The sequence below is a fragment of the Dendropsophus ebraccatus genome, chromosome 14 (assembly GCF_027789765.1).
Source record: "Dendropsophus ebraccatus isolate aDenEbr1 chromosome 14, aDenEbr1.pat, whole genome shotgun sequence".
Classification (NCBI taxonomy): Eukaryota; Metazoa; Chordata; class Amphibia; order Anura; family Hylidae; genus Dendropsophus; species Dendropsophus ebraccatus.
The window spans coordinates 39,692,728-39,715,197 of record NC_091467.1 but is presented as its reverse complement, the minus strand read 5'-3'; the positions used below and the strand labels follow the sequence as shown (position 1 = coordinate 39,715,197).

Sequence of the window (22,470 nt, the reverse complement as noted above, 5' to 3'; positions counted from 1 at the left end):
ATGAAGGTAGAATATGTCATCTTGTTATTGATACTCCAGCTGGTAAATTCAGTATTTATAATGTTTATGGACCGAACTCTCAGAAACCGCCTTTTTTCATGAAACTAGAAAATCTAGTGTTACAAGATGATAATCCCCTTAAGGTGGTTGGTGGTGATCTTAATACAGTCCTTAACGTAGATGAAGACAGAAGGAGAACTAAACCAACCACCTTAGGCAACTCTACACAAGACAATGTATTAAACACCTTTCTCACTTCTACCTCGCTATCAGATGCCTGGAGACACCTCCACCCAGATAGTAGAGAATATTCCTTCTACTCTCACTCACAAACTGCCTGGTCTCGCATAGACTATTGTTTAGTTTCAACACACTCACTCAGTAAAGTAGAGGCATCTGACATACATGACCTGGTGATTTCGGATCACTCTCCCGTAAGCCTGCAATTACGGGATAATTTTCAAAAGGGAAATGACATCATCTGGAGATTTCCATCACATCTGATCAATGATGAAACATTTACTAAATTGCTAAAATCCTGGTGGTCGGATTATTCTACTGATAACTCACAACATATACAATCCTCCATACTTTTTTGGGAAACTGCAAAAGCAGTCCTCAGGGGTCACATTATTTCTTATGTAGTTAATCAAAAACGCGAGACACATAAAACATATCTTACTCTAACCAAATCTTTACGCTCTTCCTATACTATTTTTCTATCTTCCCCCACTGAAGAAAATAAGGCCAAATGGGTGGCAGCCAAACAAGCTTTTGAAATAGCTCAGGAAAAACTCAATTCTTTATACAGAGACAAATACATGGCCCGCCTATTTCGTTATGGCAATAAATCTGGAAAAATGTTAGCAAACCTTGCTAGAGGACGTAGACCTATATCACACATTACTGCTCTTAAAGACACATCAGGTAATATACATCATGATCCAAAAATCATTTCCCAACTTTTACAACAATACTACCGATCCCTGTATTCAAAAGATAACCTAGACCTGACTGCAGGTAAAAACTTTCTTGACTCTCTATCCCTACCTTCTCTCGACATCCCTTCTCTCCTCACTCTAAATGCCCCAATTTCCCTGGAGGAAATTACTAAAACCATTTCCACACTTAAAAATAATAAAGCCCCGGGACCGGATGGATATATTGCAGAATTTTACAAATCTTTATCCTCTGACATTTCTCCTACTCTTCTTACTACTTTTCAAACTATTCTTACTGAACATCACATGTTACCTTCAGGAGATATAGCATATATAAAAGTGCTACATAAACAAGACAAAGATCCGACTTCCCCAAGCTCTTATAGACCAATCTCATTGATAAATTTAGATCTTAAAATACTAACAAAAATTATGACCAATAGATTGGCAGAAGTTCTCCCATCATTGATCGGAAATCACCAGGTCGGTTTCATTAAAGGTCGCTCAGGAGTTGCCAATATTAGAACTGTCCTAGCTGCTCAAGCAAGTGTTTAATTTGGAGGCCGTCCTGTCCACTCTCCTGGACTATTAGCAATTGACGCCGAAAAGGCCTTTGATAATATAAGTTGGGAGTGGCTAGACATGACCTTGACTAAATTTGGAATCACTGGGCAGTTTAGAAATTTTATATCTACTTTATACACTTCCCCAAAAGCACGTATTCATACTCCGGGTTTCTTATCTGATACCTTCCCTCTTCAAAAAGGAACAAGACAGGGTTGTCCCCTATCCCCTTTATTATTTAACTTGGCGATGGAGCCTCTTGCAAAACATTTCTTATCTTCTGACATCTATTCTGGTATAAAGGTTGGTTCCCAGACAATCAAATTGACCTGTTTTGCAGATGATACTTTAATTTACTTAGAAAACCCTGATCTTCAAGTACCAGTTATTTTAGACACTCTCAAATTGTTTGGTTCTTTCTCTGGCTATAAAATCAACATAAATAAAAGTCAACTGTTGTATCTCACCCCCCACAGAAGATCTTTGGTGGGCCCGGCGGGAGTCTCCATCGCCAAAACTAGCCTTACTTACCTTGGTATCGAAATTGGTCGTACTCCCACCTCTCTATATTCATTGAATTACCACCCAATATTCAAAAAAAGAAAACAGTACTTGCATAGATGGGAGTCCTTGCCCCTTTCGATCCTAGGTCGCACCCACCTAATCAAAATGATGTGTTTTGGCAAATTATTATATCCGATGCAAACAATTCCGCTTTTACTTAAACACCGTGATGTGTCCCTGCTCCAATCATATTTTACAAAATTTATCTGGCAATCCAAGAGACCACGTATAGCCTACTCTACTTTATGCTTACCTAATTCCAAAGGTGGAGCTCAATGCCCAGACATTAGATTATATAACCTATCTGCACTCTTTCGCCATGCTAAGGACTGGATTACGGGCACATCAGAATTTTCTAATATTTCTATTGAAGCTAATCTAGCTACCCCTTGGCCTCTCTCCACCCTTCTACATGCAAAATTACCTGAATTGCCAGTGGAAATTAAGAGAAATGTTATTTTTAAAGACACTATGGCCACATGGAAGGCAATAAGGAAATTATACGGATTACCATTCTGTCTCTCAAAGAGATTTCCTTTATGGCATTCTCCACTTTTCCCAACTCTCACTGATAACTTAGACTATACGGAGTGGAAAACTGCAAACATTTCCTTTATAGGAGATCTACTAGATAATATATCAGGCACCTTTTTAACATGGGATACTATCCAAACAAAATTTAAACTTCCCTCCTCTCAACTCCCACAGTATAATTCATTATTAGCATTTTTTACCTCTAGAGTAAAAGGTGTTGCAGAAGCAGAGAGTGACAATGAATTCGATAACCTCTTTCTGATACCTGCAATTCATAATTCTTTGTCACATACTTACAGAGAACTTAGATCATATACTCAAAAAAACTTAGCCCAACAAATATTTCAACACAAATGGTCCTCAACAATCCAGTCTTTAGATTTAACACCAAAAATTTTAAGAGGATCCCAGTTAGTACACTCTGCTACTCCAAATGTGGTACTACAAGAGGTACATTTTCGTTTTATTCACAAAGCCATATATGCTTTTAACTTCCTTTCCCCAAATGTATCCACTAATTATTTAACTGATTGCCCGAAGTGTGCAACCCCAAAGGCAGATTTGTTTCATTGTGCATGGTCATGCTCACGTGTCCAAGAATTCTGGGACTGTGTACGGCTCTATCTTTCCTCCACTTGGGGACATGCAATACCTCTTCATCCTATTAGCTATCTTTTCCATTTTATTACGAATGATTCTGATCTCTCTTCGAATAAAATGATCTCTTCCAAAGGAATTCACTTAACACTATTAGTTTCCCTAAAATGTTTGTTAAAACATTGGATACTAGACACCGTACCTTCTATTTCTGATGTTATCTCTGCATTGAAAGAAATATTTCATTGGGAACTCTTAGATATAATACGTTCTAAAGAAGAGTCAACAGAGTCATTTATGTCTAAATGGAAACTTTTTCTACTCCATGATTTTACCACCGAAGAGAGAGAACAAATAATGAATCAATTTAAAGCCACCTCATGGTATTGCATGGTCACACAAAAAGGAACCCTGGGAGCACTTCAAACTTCTTAATCTCTTTTTTATCTCATAAGAAACTTTAGTATACCATATTAATAGTATTAGTATACTACTGACATTTGCGTTATGTTCGAGGTGAAATTTTTGGTTTTTGTTTTTGTTTTTCTTGAAAATACTTTGTTACTAAAAATGTGTATATGTGTGTATGTATGTATATATATGTGTACATGCAGTGTGTGTGTGTGTGTATGTGTATATATATATATATATGTATATGTATATGTATGTGTGTGCATAAATATGATAAAAAAGAAAATAGGCATTCTTATACTATATAGTATAATAAACATACTCCTGTAGTCGTCTGCGTGCGACATCTTTTTGTCAGATAATATTCCATATTATATGTATGTTTCCTGTTTTTGACAATGCCGTCAATAAAATATCTTTAAAAAAAAAAAAAAAAGAAAAGAGTATGGGGAAACCAACTACACATGAATTTATACATTTATACATCTTGTATTAGTACTTGAAGAGTTTTCCCGAGCAAAATGGACAGATGAGCTATCCATGTGATCAGCTATTGGTAACTATACCACTCAGTGAACAGAGTTTGTCTCTTTTAACTAGACACCCCAACCCCAACAATTATCCTGTGCATAGCTTATCAGTCACTTATACACTGAAAACCCGTTTAACAAATTAGGACCTGTATAATTTTGTAAACCATAAACTTATCCAAGTCTAAAATTATTTTATTTTAAATGGGTATTCAGGCCAGGACCCCTTTTTTGGCAATGGCTGGGGAGGGGTTTAGTGAAACAATGACATCCACTTACCTCCATGGCTTTAGTGCTGCTGCCCACATTCCAGCTTTCTGGTTTTCCAGTGTCCGGCAGCTTCCAGGTGCTCAGACATTGCAGTCCCGCTCAATTATTTCGTGGCTGTGCCAGTGTCCTGCCTGTGCCACTGAATGGCTAAGCAGACCTAAGATGTCATGTCTCAACATCCGGAAGCACCAGGACACCAGGCGACCGAAGAGGTGGAATGCAAGCAGAACATGGGAGGTAACTGGATGTAATTGCTTTCCCCACCCCCTCCACGGGCATTGCCAAAAAATGGGTCCCAGCCAGAATACCCCTTTAAGGGGCTAAGTGTGTCACATAATCACATATCTTCTTGACAGTAGTTTTTCATCAATGATATTTATGATCCACGTTTTGCACTCTTGTGTTTGTGTTTCTGCCATGTTTTCTTGCAAACATGTTATCTGAAAACATATTATAATAATCCTGATATTCTGGATAGTAACTTACATTTGTATTATGAAAGTACATTTACATTTATTATTTGTTCTCGTTAATGCAGGGTTATAAGTCGTGCACAGGGGCTTAAGCTTGTGGTTGAAACTTTAATGTCATCCTTGAAACCCATTGGAAATATTGTGGTTATCTGCTGTGCATTCTTCATCATATTTGGAATCCTTGGTGTTCAGGTAATTCTACATAAGAGTTTGGTTAAAAAAAAAATAAAATTAAATAAGGAATAACAACAATGTATTAATCACGGCCGTTTTTGCCAATTTGCAACAACAGCTGTGATTAATACACAACTTACATAGAAGTCTGAGGGAATCCCGGCCAGAGTGTACGCCCACATCCCAATTTAGCACAAATGAAGTGGGTACTACAAAGATGGATAACTTCCCTAACCTTACAATTAAAGGGCAGCTCTAGCAAAAAAAAAAAAAAAATCTTTCGAATCAACTGGTGTCAGAAAGTGCCAGAGATTTGTAATTTACTTTTATTAAAAAATCCCAAGTTTACCAGTACTTATCAGCTGCTGTATGTCATAGATATGTGGGACATACAGCAGCTGTTGAGTACTGGAAGACTTGAGATTTTTTAATAGAAGCAAATCTCTGTCACTTTCTGACACCAACTGATTTGAAAGAAAGAAAAAAAATTGCTGGAGGCCCTACCTATCCACTGCACAGGTTATGAATCTACCTTGCCATTAGATTGAGAACCCCTCCAGTCACTAAAACGGTGCACTCTAGTTCTTTGTCCTTTCTACAGTCATTGAAGGTCACAGTAGTCGGATAACTAACAGATCTAACCGATTTTTTTTTTTTAATGGGAGATAAATGTTAATCAGTGAAATATCTTACAATAACATAGATTAATGGAATTTGTTATGTGATGATTGGTTATATACAATAAAATCCAAGTTTTTTCTTAAACGCTTACAGTAATTCATTTATACATTTTATACATTTCAGCTCTTTAAAGGAAAATTTTTTTACTGTCTGGGAGAGGATACAAAAAATATTACCAATAAATCTGACTGTCTCAATGCTAGATACAAGTGGGCCCGACACAAATACAATTTCGACAATCTTGGCCAGGTATGTAGAACAACGTGTTATTTGCAGGCAGTTCTTTTACTGTGGCCAATATCAGGCTTTTGCCTGATGTTATCAAAATTAAGGATAATATAAATTAAATGTGCCTAAGTGCCTAAGAGTAGGGAAAAACGATAATCCTTCTGAGTAATTACAGACAACGATCAAAAAATAGTTTGTGTGTGGTTGATCATTGATTGAGAGCTGACCCTAAAATCATTGTTAATCATTCAATGTAATTCCACGTTCGTTTGCTGTAATTCTGCATTTGATCATTAATCATTCAGTGTAATTGCACATCGTTCATTCTTTTGCTGGGATCAGACGAAGTAATTAATCGTTTTAAGGATGGTAACTAACAATTATCGTTCTGTGTAATATGGTGAACGATTTCAAGTTAACGATAAACAATCTTGTTTGCAATTGTTTATCGTTAACCGCTAATCATTAAAAATTGCTTAGTCTATTAGGACCCTTAAAGCGACTCTGTACCCACAATCTGACCCCCCCAAACTGTTTGTACCTTCAGATAGCTGCTTTTAATCCAAGATCTGTCCTGGGGTCCATTCGGCAGGTAATGCAGTTATTGTCCTAAAAAAAAACTTTTAAACTTGCAGCCCGTGCCCAACGGGCGTGGCCTAGATTGTGTATAAATTAGGCTGGCACAACCTCTCTGTTCCTCCTCCCCACCCTCCTCATCATTAGAGATGAGCGAACTTTTCAAAAGTTTGGTCTGACCGGACTTTGGGATTTTTTCGGACAGTTCGGTCCGACTGAATTTCGGATTTCTTCGGATTTCATAGTTTAAAGCATCTATATGATACGGAGGTAGTGTATTTGGTTGAATTTAGGGCTCTACATGTCAGTAACATCATTACCTTTTTAGATATCTCAAAGTCAATTTTTTTTTAGACTTTAATATTCACCATTACAGGGTCTATGGAGGAAACTCACCATTAAAGGGTCTATGCAGGAAAAAGGTCACAAATGCAGTGAAGGAGCAGCAGTAGTCATTGGAGGCCAGTGGAGGTCCAGCAATAGTCGTTTGAGGCCAGTACAGGAGCAGCAGTAGTCAACATGGAGGCCAGGCAGGAGCAGCAGTAGTCAACATGGAGGGCAGGCAGGGGCAGCAGTAGCCAACATGAAGGCCAGGCAAGATCAGCAGTAGCCAACATGGAGGGCAGGCAGGAGCAGCAGTAGCCAACATGGAGGGCAGGCAGGAGCAACAGTAGCCAACATGGAGGGCAGGCAGGATCAGCAGTAGCCAACATGGAGGGCAGGCAGGAGCAGCAGTAGCCAACATGGAGGCCAGGCAGGAGCAACAGTAGCCAACATGGAGGCCAGGCAGGAGCAAAAGTAGTCAACATGGAGGCCAGGCAGGAGCAGCAGTAGCCAACATGGAGGCCAGGCAGGAGCAGCAGTAGCCAACATGGAGGCCAGGCAGGATCAGAGGTAGCATATCATGAACCAGCCAAAAATTTCAGCCTGACACAGCATGGCAATGAAGACACAGTGAACTAGGTAGAAGCGGTAGCCAGTGAGCCTTCCAAAAATTATACCAGACACAGCATGGCAATGAGCACACAGAGAACCATAAAAAGTGAGTGAGGAAGTAAGTGAGCCTCTCAAAAATTAGGCCAGACACAGCATGACATTGAGAGTGTGGAAGCAAGTGAGCCTCCTAAAAATTAGGCCAGAGAACAATTAAAAGTAAGTGAGTAAGCAAGTGAGCCCACCCAAAAATTGGAGTGAGTCCAGGGGCAGGGATTTTTAGTGGACACGAACCTAGGTGCTGACAGTTAACTGGCTAGGCCAGCTGTCAGTCACCATCAAGGGTACACCTGATGCCTCTCGACCGGGTGATGGTGAGGCCCGGCCACGGCTACACAAAAAAATAAATAAATAAAACAGCTGGCTGGTTGGCGAGGGCGCGATCAGTGGGCCCCCAGCAACCAGTCTCGCTCCTCCGCAGACGTAGTGTGACGTCAGAGCATGACATTGAGGACACAGAGAACCATTAAAAGTGGGGTAGCAAGTGAGCTTCCCAAAAATTAGGCCTGACACAGCATGGTGGTGAGGACACAGAGTTTCATTAAAGCAGAGTTAGCATTTGAACCAACCCAAAATTTTGCCTGACACAGCATGGCGATAAGAACACATGGAACCATTCAAACACCGGTAACATATGGACCACCCAAAAACTTAGCCTGGAACCACAGACCCAGACCAAGATGGACAATACAATTATGGCTAGATTTAGCCTCACACCTACATGCAGTTGTGCGTTAGAGGCATATCTTTGGAGGTAGGGACGAAGAATAACAATACAGTCTTCTTGAGAGGCCCCGGAATTTGATTGGAACGAATGAATACACTTTCAATCCTTTAAAGAGTCTCTAAGAGAGGGCAAGTGTCTGTTAAAAAGACCTGGTCAATCCTGCCTTCGAAAAGGCTGTAACATCCAAGGAAGGTAGACAGTACTGGTGAAAAGCCTGGTCAATCCTGCCTTTAAAATGGCTACAACATTGAAAAAAGGTAGAAGGTACTGGTGAATGGATGGCAGAGGACATCCCTAAGATAAGATGACATCCACAGATAATATGGTTCGAAACAGACAAGACAAGGAAGGTAAATTGAATTTGGCTATGAATTTGACTCTAGCAGTTGGGGTAACATTCCCTGCATCATGTGACTCCCCACTTCTCCCCCACCATTGTTTTGAGTTTAAATTTGAATTTGACTGTAGCAGTTGGGGTCAGTTTAACTGGCTGACTTGCGGAAATGCACACAGATGCAGTGCACCTTGGTGAGCAAGTCAGCCACATTGGGGTAAATTTTAAGGAACCGCAGCAACACTAGGTTGAAGACATGGGCCAGGCATGGTACATGTGTGAGGCTGCGGAGTTGCCGAGCCACCACCAGGTTCCGCCCCTTGTCACACGCAACCAAGCTCACTGCTAATTACACACGAACCCTGGAAACCAGTTAAGGCCCAGAAGTAGCCAACATGGAGGCAAGGGCAGGTACACCAGTAGTCAACATGGATGCCAGTTAAGGCCCAGCAATAGCCAACATGGAGGCAAGGGCAGGCACAGCAGTAGTCAACATATTTGTCCATTACTGCTGTGGTTAATCCTGCCTTAAAAACGGCTACAACATTTAAAAAAGGTAGAAGTTACGGGTGGCATAGGACACCCGTAAGATAAGATGACATCCAGAGATAATATGGTTTGAAATGGACAAGACAAGGAAGGTAAGGGCAGGCACAGCATTAGTCAACATGGATGCCAGAGAAGGCCCAGCAGTACCCAACATGTGGGCAAAAGCAGGCACACCAGAAGTCAACATGGATGCCAGTTAAGGCCCAGCAACAAGGAGGCAAGGGCAGGCACACCAGTAGTCAACATGGATGCAAGTTAAGGCCCAGCAACAAGGAGGCAAGGGCAGGCACACCAGTAGTCAACATGGATGCAAGTTAAGGCCCAGCAACAAGGAGGCAAGGGCAGGCACACCAGTAGTCAACATGGATGCTAGAGGTAGGCATATGGACCACAAATAATCTGGTACGAAATGGACAACAGAAGGATGCTAAATTAGGGACGCCAGTAAAGGCCCAGCAGTTGTCAACATGGATGCCAGTTAAGGCCCAGCAGTAGCCAACATGGAGGCAAAGACAGTTGCTGCAGGGACAGTTGATCGCTGCGCTTGGACACCTTGCTGGAGGGTGTGGAGCAGAGTGGAGGTGAAGGGGTGCGTGATCACCTGTTCACACTGCTGCGGTTTCAATACCAGTCTACCTTGAGACCCCGTAAGTTGGGCAAAGAAGCTAGGGGGTGGACGTCTGCGGTGTGCCACTGCTACCTCCTCAACAGGTGCTGCTGTGTCACCCTGCCCTGAACCACGGCCTCCGGCAACCACATCACTTTGAACCCCACGGCCACACCCTCGACCCTTACCCCTGGGACACTGCACAGTATGGAACTTAGATAGGCCTTGTAGCGGTGGGGGGAGAGGTTGTAAGTCACATTATGCAGGGAACGCTACCCCAACTGCTACATTCAAATTGAAAATCGAAAGGGTGGTGGCACTGGTGGGGGTAGGCGTGGGGAGTCACATTACGCAGGGAATGTTACCCCAACTGCTACATTCAAATTGAAAATCGAAAGGGTGGTGGGGGTAGGAGTGAGTACTCACGTGAATAAGGGAATGTTACCCCAACTGCTACAGGAGCGGGACTGGTTGCCGGGGGCCCACCGATTGCGCCCCCGCCAACCAGCCAGCTGTTTTATTTAATCTTTTTTTCTACCCGTGGCCGGGGCCTCACCACCCCCGGTCGAGAGACATCAGGTGTACCCTTGATGGTGACTGACAGCTGGCCTAGCCAGTTAGCTGTCAGCACCTAGGTTCATGTCCACTACATATCCCAGGGGGTGTCAGAGTGTGCATAGTTCACGCCAATACCAGATTGTACCGTACAGCCCCACCAAACCAGTGGGTACTCCAAGTATTTTTCCTGATCCCTGCATAATGTGACGCAACACCTCTCCCCCCACCGCTTTTTTGAAATACAGAAATCAGGAAAAATACTTGGAGTTCCAACTGGTTTGGTGGGGCTGTACGGTACAATCTGGTATTGGCGTGAACTATGCTCACTCTGACAACCCCTGGAATATGTAGTGGACAGAAACCCGGGTGCTGACAGCTAACTGGCTAGGCCAGCTGTCAGTCACCATCAAGGGTACACCTGATGCCTCTCAACTGGGGGTGGGGAGGCCCCGGCCACGGGTAGACAAAAAAAAATTAAATAAAACAGCTGGCTGGTTGGCGGGGGTGCAATCAGCGGGCCCCCTGCAACCAGTCCCGCTCCTGTAGCAGTTGGGGTAACATTCCCTTCATCACGTGAGTACTCACTCCTACCCCCACCACCCTTTCGATTTTCAATTTAAATGTAGCAGTTGGGGTAACATTCCCTGCGTAATGTGACTCCCCACGCCTACCCCCACCAGTGCCACCACCCTTTCAATTTTCAATTTGAATGTAGCAGTTGGGGTAGCTTTCCCTGCATAATGTGACTCACCACCTCTCCCCCCACCACTTTTTTTATTTTGAAATTGACTTTGATCCTTGAGGATCTGGCAATTGTCTCACCATTACAAGTGAGTGAGGAAGCAACTGAGCCTCCCCAAAACTAGGCCAGACCCAGCATGGCATTCAGCACACAGAGAGCCATTGCATGTGAGTGAGGAAGCAAGTGAGGCTCCCCAAAACTAGGCCAGACACTGCATGGCATTCAGCACACAGAGAGCCATTACAAGTAAGTGAGGAAGCAAGTGAGCCCACCCAAAAATTGGAGTGAGTACAGGGGCTGGGATATGTAGTGGACATGAACCCGGGTGCTGACAGCTAACTGGCTAGGCCTGCTCTCACTCACCACTCACCATCAAGAGTACACTTGATGCCTCTCAACCGGGGGTGGTGAGGCCCCGGCCACGGCTAGACAAAAAAAAAATAGAAACAGCTGGCCGGTTGGCAGGGATGCGTGTATACAGCCAAGTCCCTCTCACCCACTCACCCATGGGTGATGGGTGAGTGGGTGAGAGGGACTTGGCTGAATATACGCATCCTCCTGGATTAGTATACATATAATATGATTGGGTGACTTCACCTGTTGTTGGTACCTATCCAGTACCCTTGGCACTTTATAGGTTTTTGCCTGTTTGAAGAAAAAACTATTTTTCTCTTGCAATTCTATGTCTTTCTACCTGCATTTGTATTTGCTTGCAATCTAGTGGAGGCTGCCTGCATTACAACATCCATACTTTTTTCTATGAGCATTCTCTATGCACGTGCAATATATTATTCCATAAAGTATATATGTATGTCCCCTCACCAATTTCTTTATTGTATGGTTCTGTTTCATCTTTTTTCATTGTTTTAATGAATTTTATTAAGTATTAATTATTTAAATAAAGATTACAATAATATTTATTTTTGATTGTCCTGCATTCTTTGTATCCCTTTGTGGATCTTTTTTTGTTTGATTTGTATCTTGTTATGCGTTAGGGACTATATATTTTGGACATTTTTTGTTTTTGGTCTACAGCAGTGAAGTAGTTGTATGCAGGATGTACTAGAAATCCCAGCAATACAGTGTAGTGCCCACTAGTTTAGGGGGGGGCTGGACGGTTCAATCTGGTATTGGCGTGAACTATAGACACTCTAACACCCACTTCAAAATCAGCAGTGAAGTAGTTGTATGCAGGATGTACTAGAAATCACAGCAATACAGTGTATTGCCCACTAGTTTAGGGAGGGCTGGACGGTTCAATCTGGTATTGGCGTGAACTATACACGCTCTGACACCCACTTCAAAATCAACACAGCAGTGAAGTAGTTGTATGCAGGATGTACTAGAAATACCAGCAATACAGTGTAGTGCCCACTAGTTTAGGGGGGGCTGGACGGTTCAATCTGGTATTGGCGTGAACTATAGACACTCTGACACCCCCTTCAAAATCAGCAGTGAAGTAGTTGTATGCAGGATGTACTAGAATCACAGCAATACAGTGTAGTGCCCACTAGTTTAGGGGGGGCTGGACGGTTCAATCCGGTATTGGCGTGAACTATAGACACTCTGACACCCCCTTCAAAATCAGCAGTGAAGTAATTGTATGCAGGATGTACTACAAATACCAGCAATACAGTGTAGTGCCCACTAGTTTAGGGGGGGCTGGACGGTTCAATCTGGTATTGGCGTGAACTATTGACACTCTGACACCCCCTTCAAAATCAGCAGTGAAGTAGTTGTATGCAGGATGTACTAGAAATCCCAGCAATACAGTGTAGTGCCCCCTAGTTTAGGGGGGGCTGGACGGTTCAATCTGGTATTGGCGTGAACTATAGACACTCTGACACCCCCTTCATAATCAGCAGTGAAATAGTTGTATGCAGGATGTACTAGAAATACCAGAAATACAGTGTAGTGCCCACTAGTTTAGGGGGGGCTGGACGGTTCAATCTGGTATTGGCGTGAACTATACACAATCTGACACCTCCTTCAAAATCAGCACAACAGTGAAGTTGTATGCAGGATGTACTACAAATCCAAGCAATAGAGTGTAATATAGCAGCACCACCAGCCCTAAAATCAAAAAAGAGTACACTGAGCAGTGCTGCATTTCTTAGGGGTCTGTATGCAACACCTAATGTCCCCTTTCTGCCAGCAGCCGGTCACCACAGTGTGCTGCTGAAATCATGTTAGCAGCACTGCAAGTCCCAGCCAGCAGTCTGTAGTAATACTAATAAAAAACGATTTGAAGCCCTTAAAAGGGCTGTTTGTTTGTATTGCTAGTATTCTCTGCCTACTGAAACGCTAAATCCTACACTGACACTCTCCCTGAGTAGCAGCAGTTCTCTCCCTGATCTCTCCCAGCACACGTCTGAAGAGAGTACTACCGTCGCCGAGTTTTATATGGCAGGATCATCTGATCTGGCCAACCAATCGCTGCTATCGACATGTATGGGTCCCACGTGATCGCAGGATATACCAAAGAGTCTCCTGCATGTTTATTGGCTGAGAAATAGCGCCCAAACTTACAGAAAACGGATGATGAGATTTTCTCGAGTATCGCGAGATGCTCGTCCGAGTAACGAGTACCCTAATACTCGATTGAGTACCAAGCTTGGACGAGCACGTTCCCTCATCACTAATATATATATATATATATATATATATATATATATATATATATATATATGTATATATAGTGACAATCTGGGGGTTACTCACTGGCTGGGATCGCCATCTCCTGGGTCTCCTGAGACGGTTATATAGGATCAGTGCTGCACACCTCTGCCTTAAATGTGGAAGCCGGTGCTCAGTGGTAACTGGGTTCTTCACCCATAAATTATGTATAGGAGAAAACCACGGCACTCGATATTGCAAGAATAAGTGAAAAGTTTATTTTTTAGCAAAATGATATACGGTATTTTACTCTGACCATACATAGAAAATATAAGAGCTGAGACCAGGTACAACGTTTCGGTCCGCTATGGACCTTCCTCAGGCAATAGGGTCTCTTAAATGCTGCATGAAGGGAGAGAGGTCGACCTCTCTCCCTTCATGCAGCATTTAAGAGACCCTATTGCCTGAGGAAGGTCCATAGCGGACCGAAACGTTGCACCTGGTCTCAGCTCTTTTATTTTCTATGTATGGTCGGAGTAAAATACCGTATATCATTTTGCTAAAAAATAAACTTTTCACTTATTCTTGCAATATCGAGTGCCGTGGTTTTCTCCTGAGACGGTTGGCACATCACAAATTGCAGTCCAGTCAGTGCTGTATGCTTTATACTGACCACAGTCAGCTTTATTTATCCATTCAAAACATAAAACAAAAGCAACACTTTGCAAATAAAACAAAACCTGGGCTGTATAGCCACTGACTACACATTACAGCTTCCCTAGCTGACTTTCTGAGCCTACTGCTCAACATCACCAGTTACACTGGCCTCACCCAGACTTCTTGTCTGCATCTCCCACAGGCCTAGCGCTGCCTGTGTCCTCCCACCCTGGGAGTCTTCACCTGGGAGCCATCACCTGGGAAGCTCTGGAGTCTCTAATAGAGCTCCACCACTCCAATTCCCAGTCCAGAGGCATAGAACTGCCTCTCAAAGCCCCACCATGCCACAATATATATATATAGAACTTTCAGCATTTGATTAGCGGTGACTGCTGAAGTTGGATAAAGCCCTAAGGCTATGTGGAAAACATAGATATAGTCATTGGCTGTTTCCATGTTTTCCAGACAACCTTAGAGCTTTATCCAAGTTCAGCAGCCCCAGCTAATCAAATACTGAACGTTCGGGTTCGGATGGACTCGAACCCGAACCCAGTTCGCTCATCTCTAATGTTTACTCCTTGAAACTGGAACACCACTAGGCTGGAAGAGCAGACGTGAGAAATGGCTGTTGCCTTAGTGGGACATACCGGCTCCATGTTTTTCTTGCCTGCACACTGGCGTTCCAGTTTTAAGGAATAAACCTGCATTTCTGGTGACTGGCCACTGTGTTTCACACTGCCTCCTTTAATATATACTGTATATATATATATATCTATATATATAGATATATAGATATAGATATATATATATATATATATACAGTATATATTAAAGGAGGCAGTGTGAAATCGCAGGGAGGGTGCCTTAGAGCTCATTGACCGGCATCAAAATATTATGGATAAGCCCTTGAACTTATGCATTTAACGACAAACCCTTTAACAACTACTACCATTTTCATAGCCGCTGTTTTGGACAAACTTTTCAAAAAAGTTGGTTAGTTTTTGCAACGTTCATAACAAATCTCAGTTCGTGAAGTTCGGTTCACTCATCTCTAGTTTTGCCTATATGTCAAAGAGAATTGTATCTTATTAATTCTATTTTATTCAAAGGCCACCATTTTACATAAAATACCGGCCATTATTTTAAAATATTGGTCATTATTCATATTATAACGGCTGTTATTGGCCAATAAATGATGGCCATCCATTAAAACCGATTTTTTTACTTTTATGTCAATGTGTGAATGTTTATCATTTGTATCTTTACAGGCTTTAATGTCTTTGTTTGTCCTGGCATCCAAAGATGGATGGGTTGACATCATGTATGATGGACTGGATGCAGTTGGAGTTGACCAGCAGGTACTATGTTAGCAAATATGTTCTATTATTTTATTATTTGCTTGAATATTAGTTCATTGTAGCATAACATTTTGACAAAATACATTTTTTATTACATAAAATGGTATTTTATGGTACTATGTTGTTTCCAACATACAGATTTACTATTACAGTTGCACGAGAATTCTGGCTTAAAGTTGATTGTGTTTAAGACATTTTTCATTCCTTCACTGGTAAGGACAGAGAGCTTGACTTTAAATGAGACACCAACAGTAGACAAAAGAAGATAAAATGTCAAACAAGAAGCACCAATTTTTTTTATACAGCCATTATGATGACACTATCTAGGTTTTAGACAGAACTTAGATTACACTAAGTTTTAGGCAGAATTAGTCAATTTACCCTAATGTGTCAATTTATAGTTGTAAAGCAATCTTACTGCTACCTATATTAATATACACTGCTCAAAAAAATTAAGGGAACACTAAAATACCACGCCCTAGATCTCGATGAATGAAATATTCCAGTTGCAAAGCTTTACTGATTACATGCATTGAGAACAATAAAACATAAAAATGATCAATGATAATTAATAAATGAAAATTAATATTCAATGGAGGCCTGGATTTGGAATGAAACCTTTGATTATGTGCATAATTCGTCCCAGGAACGTGTTTGTAAACGAAATCACTTGTGTATCAAAGCAAATATTCCCATAAGAAATAATTGAAATTCAGAAAATGAATTTGTTCCACAACCCAAAAATAAGGTAAATAAGGTGTCCTATTTAAATAAAGAACTATATCATTAAAGAAGGGGTTAACCAGTTAGCTCTAGCTCCACACACAACTCCCCAGGTGGCTGCAAACCTGCTGGTGCTGGCACCTGCTTGTACTAGTGTCAACTGCCTGCAGCAGCTATTAGTGAAGGGGTTAATTCAGGGATCAGAGGGAAACAGTGGTCATACACTATCCAGAATCATGTTTAGGCAAGATGGCGGTGACCTGTGCGCGGCAGGAGATGTCCGGATGAGGCAATCACAGATTTGGTTGCGTCTGTGCACACATGTACTCCTGAGAGATCTACTCCCAGACCTGGATTAAAGCATCAGTTAACTCCTGGACAATGGTGCAATGTAGCGTTGGTGGATGAAACAAGTTCTTCCATGTCCCAGATGTGCTTGGTTGGATTCAGTTCTGGGGAACAGACCAGTCCACACACTTTAGCCACATGAAGCCTGGCATTTCATGCATCAGAAGGAAACCACGTCCCCCTGCATCTGCATATGGTGTCACAATGTATTTTACAATCTCCTCACGATACCTAATTTTAGCCAGGGTATCTCTGTCTAGCACATGGAGGGCTGTGCAGCCCTCCAAAGAGATGCCTCCCCTCACCATTACTGACCCACGGCCAAAGCGGTCATGATGGAAGATGTTGCAGGTAGCAGAACATTCTCCAAGGCATCTCCAGACAGTCATGTCTGTCACATATACTCAATGTAAACCTGCTCTCATTTGTGAAGAGCATTCGGACCTCTATGTTGAATCTGCAAGTCTTGGTGTTCTCTGGCAAATTCCAAGTGCACAGTATTGGACTGTGAGCACAACAACGACTTGGGGATGAACCAGCTGCTGCTCACACCAGGACTACACTGGTCCTCTGGCCACAGAAGTCCAGATTACACACCCTGGAGAGAGATAAAGGGTGAAGAACCAAAGGACATTTAGACTCTGCTTCCTTGTGTTGGTCAGTGGTGTGGCTGCTTCAATACTGTGCCACAAACACTTTCCCCATGACCAGCAGCATATTGACAAATGAGGCTGTACGGGGCGGGGTTGCGTTCATGTAAGGCCTTTCACGAATGTCACGTCTGTGGTACTTGGAACGTGTGTATAAGGCCTTAGTGTCTTCTGGTATCTGCTCCATGCTCTGGACACTGTGCTAACCGACACAGCTAACCTTCTTGCCACAGCTTGCATTGATGTGCCATCTGGGAATAGCAACACTACCTGAGCAGCTTCTGCCAGAATGCAAATATGACCAAATAACAGCCAAAAAGGATAAGAACAGAGAAAAGTTCTGTGGTCACCACCTGCAAAATTACTCCTTTAGGCTGGGTTCACACTACGCATATTTCAGTCAGTATTTTGGTCCTCATATTGCAACCAAAACCAGTAGTGGATTAAAAGCACAGAAAGGATCTGTTCACACAATGTTGAAATTGAGTGGATGGCCGCCATTTAATGGCAAATATTTGCTGTTATTTTAAAACAACGGCTGTTATTTTGCTGTTATTTTGAAATAATGACAGTTATTTATATGACGGCCATCCACTCAATTTCAACATTGTGTGGACAGAGCCTTTTTGTGTTTTTAATCCACTCCTTGTTTTGGTTGCAATATGAGGACCACAATACTGACTGAAATATACGTAGTGTGAACCCAGCCTTAGAGGGGTTGTCTTGCCTACTGCCTATTATTTCAACCTGTTGTCTGTTCGATTTGCACAACAGCAGGAGAAATTGATCAGTGTTGCTTCATAACTGGACAGTTTGATTTCAAAGATGTGTGATTGACTTTGTGTTTACATTGTGTGGTTTAGGTTTTTCCTTTATTTTAATTTTTTGAGCAGTGTATATTAAAATGTTGGTACGAAGTGCAAATATTTTTATCTAAAGATGAACTGTAAGTACAGATCTAATTCCGAATCTTAACAATACCTAAATGTGTATACTTCATGATCAAAACAATGGGGGAGAGCTATCAAACTGGTGTAAAGTGAAACTGGCTCAGTTGCCCCTAGCAACCAATCAGATTCCACTTTTCATTCCTCACAGGCTCTTTGGAAAATGAAAGGTGGAATCTGATTGGTTGCACTTTATACCATGTTTGATAAATTTCCACCAATGTGTGACAAGAAATTATATTAATTGTGGTTTTCGAATGATTCTGTAGCAATGTTCACACTTTACTCTTTAGACAGCTTAATTATAGTTAGCGCAAAGCCACACAAACAACCCCATGTAATAGGCCCTTAAAGGGAATCTGTCAGGCCCTTAAAGGGAATCTGTTGACAGTGTGCTGTAGCTGGCAGTCCCCTAGTAAGCATGGGGCCTTTTGGTAATTTGTCCGTGCAGTGGATTATGCACAATCTTACTGTAATGAAGTGTCAAAGTGTTGTTTGCGCTGCACTCTGGCACACCTCACCACTCCTTCCTCCTCCCTCCTCATTATGAATAATCAATGCTGCCCAGCCTCCTGCTTGCTTAGCTGTCTGTGATTGCACATCAGTCCTCTGTAGGCAGTTTATGACTAAAAGAAACACTCCAGGTATAGTTATATCTCTTAACCCAAATGTGTTTGGGCTATTGTCTAGGGGTAACTGTTGAAATTGAGTGGATGGCCATCATTTAATGTCAAATAATGGCCATTATTTCAAAACAACAGCCATTGTTTTTAAAATAACGCAATTATTTGCTATTAAATGGTGGCCATTCACTAAATTTCAATACGGTTTTGAACCAAAGAATGACCTGCTGGCAGGTCTCTAGACAGGTAAGTTACCCCTAGACCACAAAACAGGAGAAAGATGATCGGAGGGCACTCACCATTTAAAACTTGACTTTATTGTAAATGTCTTAAAATCAGTCCATTTTCTCCGGCGATGCAGACGCCAGCACCATGCTGTATAGCGTACATGACAGCTGTTTCGCGTGCGTAAGCACGCTTCTCAAGACCCTGGAGAAGCGTGCTTACGCATGCGAAACAGCTGTCACGTATGCTATACCGCATGGTGCTGGCGTCTGCATCACCAGAGAAAATGGACTGATTTTAAGACATTTACAATAAAGTCAAGTTTTAAATGGTGAGTGCCCTCCGATCATCTTTCTCCTGTTTTGCATTATGATCGTATCTTTTGCTATTTGGGAGGAGCACCCCAATTACTGACATTTGGCAAGTTTACAGTAAAGAGGCACAACAGTTAGACTGTGTACACATATGCGATAGTGCCGATCACTGTGTCTACGTTGAGAAAATTACCCCTAGACCACAGCTACAACACATTAGAGGGACAGAGACTCAACTATATATTGTTTATATATATATATACTGTATATAGTGTTTTTCTTATACACATAAACTGACTACAGGGGACTGATCTGCAATCAGAGACACTGTATATATAATGTGTGTTCGCTACACCCTACTCTGGATAATGGGAAATGTTGAGGAGTGTGTACTCCGAGTGCACTACTATTCTGACGCCCAGGAATAATGCAAAGTGTAAATGGTATGTAGGCTCTCAAGGAGTAGGTCCTATATATCTAATGTTTGTGGAGGGCGAATTAATTGCAGAGAGGTTTTAAAGTTAAAATATATCACATCTTTATCTTCTTAAAAACAATATAAAAAATTCCATAAATGTATATCTCATAAACATAATCATGTAGAACGAATCATAACAAACAGATCACAAATAGTTTAGTTCATAAAAACCAATAATAGGTTAAAAATTCAAGGTTCTGTGATATAGTTAGCCAAAATAGAACGTCCGCGCAGGGCCCTTGCGATTACTAATCTGTCGATTGAAATTGTGGTTTACATATGATAGAGTAGGTCAACAGCCGTATAGGTGATAGGTCAGTCAGGCTCTGGAGCGAATCGCTCTCCGGTCTGTGCTGTTCTCACTTGCCGGCGTGTATATGATTCCACAGGAGGCTGTCACTGTGTCCGCATGGTGTAGAGCGCGCGCTCGTTTGAATCTCTGATAACAGAGTGGAGGCTATGGGAGTATGTGGATATAAGCCAAAATATCTATATCAGCTAAGTTATCCTTTTCAGATGCGTTTCTGGAGTATGCTCACTCCTTTTCTCAGTGAAGAATGGATAACTAGTTATTATTCAAACGAGCGCGCGCTCTACACCATGCGGACACAGTGACAGCCTCCTGTTGAATCATATACATGCCTGTAATTGAGAGCCTAACTGACACATCACCTATACGGCTGCTGACCACTGGACGTTTCGTGAGAGGTGGAATATCCACCAACACAGTTTGTCTATACTATCAAGTATATAAGTATTTACTGCATCGTATTGCAGATATGAGACACTATAAATCACCACTTTGATATGTGCACACAAAGTGGGATCTTTTGAACTAAGTTCTATATGTTGGACACAGTGCAACCTCCAATTGGACAAGGGCATATAAATCAAGCCCCATTGGAACACTGAAACAATATCGCAATATTGCAACTATCACTATCCGGTCCCAAACTAGTACGAGGCAAAAGGCTAGAGAGTCTGGGAACATTTAATATAACATCCAAATACCATAAGGATACCTACTCTATTATATGTAAGCCACGATTTCAATCGACAGATTAGTAAGCGCAAGGGCCCTGCGCGGACGTTCTATTTTGGCTAACTATATCACAGAACCTTGAATTTTGGATTTTTAACCTATTATTGGTTTTTATGAACTGAGCTATTTGTGATCTGTTTGTTATGATTCGTTCTGCATGATTATGTTTATGAGATATAAATTTATGGAATTTTTTATATAGTTTTTAAGAAGATAAAGATGTGATATATTTTAACTTTAAAACCTCTCTGCAATTAATTCGCCCTCCACAAACATTATATATATAGGACCTACTCCTTGAGAGCCTACATACCATTTACAATCAGAGACACTGGCTGATAGCTAAGCGAGCAGGCCGGGCAGCATTCATTATTCATGAAGAGGAGGGAGGAGAAAGGAGTTGTGAGGCATGCCAGAGTGTGGCACAAACAACACTTTGACACTTCATTACATTAGGATTGTGCATAATCCACTGCACGAACAAATTACCAAAAGGTTCCATGCTCACTAGAGGACTGCCAACTACAGCACACTGTCAGCACCTTAGGTAGAGCCCGGATGCTGACAGATTCCCTTAAACCAACCTGGATCATCTCTGTATTAATTAAATTAATTTAATTAAATTACTTTACCTATTTAATTTCAGTGTTTGTTCTTTTCAGCCAGTGATGAACTACAACCCTTGGATGCTTCTATACTTTATATCCTTCCTGCTGATTGTTGCTTTCTTTGTCCTGAATATGTTTGTGGGGGTGGTGGTGGAGAATTTTCACAAATGTCGACAGCACCAAGAGGAAGAAGAGGCCAAGAGAAGAGAAGAGAAAAGACTGCGCAGGATGGAGAAAAAGAGAAGGAGTAAGGAGAGAGAGCTGGCTGGTCGGTAGTTTTCTAAAATATTTTTGAGTGCTGCTTGACCTTTGAAGGCGCTCACTCCCTTGCTGAGATGGCCGCTTATTAGAGGCATGAATACTGTAGTCTCTGTGCATGGAGAGGTAGAATAATAGTTGTCAGGGGAAAGATTGTGCAACATCTTAATATTGCTATTAAACTTACTGGTAATTGGTTCTCCAAAAGCCACATAGAAGCAATTAGGTCTAGGTATACCATGCAACTAGAGCCCAAATATCCCTATTGTCCTCTGTTTTGCTGTTACCACTCACACAATGTACCTTGAAGGTTTTATAACAAAAGCCTGTTAACAGTTTCTGCTAAGTTAGGGTCAGGCAACAGTGTGTAGGTTACCTATTACATTTCTCAAATCCAAGGCATTGTAATATGAAGAATAGTATAAAAAGAAATGTGAGGTATAGGCTTACAAGTAATTTATATTAGTGACTTGAAAGTTGCTTTCTAATTCCAATATTCAGTAGTTTGGCTGAACAAATATCTATAAAAGAGATCTATAAACTTCAATGAGCAGTATTGATGGCCACATA

The 22,470-nt window shown here is 41.7% G+C and overlaps 1 protein-coding gene across 1 annotated transcript in view; it reads left to right on the top strand.

The window, feature by feature from the left end:
• The window catches only part of CACNA1G (calcium voltage-gated channel subunit alpha1 G), a 359,907-nt gene that overhangs the window by 201,667 nt on the left and 135,770 nt on the right, over positions 1-22,470 (top strand). The window contains exons 21-24 of the mRNA XM_069953244.1: positions 4,950-5,076; positions 5,863-5,988; positions 15,595-15,684; positions 21,697-21,910. Coding sequence (XP_069809345.1) covers positions 4,950-5,076; positions 5,863-5,988; positions 15,595-15,684; positions 21,697-21,910 — 557 coding nt within the window. The remainder of the gene's footprint in view (positions 1-4,949; positions 5,077-5,862; positions 5,989-15,594; positions 15,685-21,696; positions 21,911-22,470) is intronic.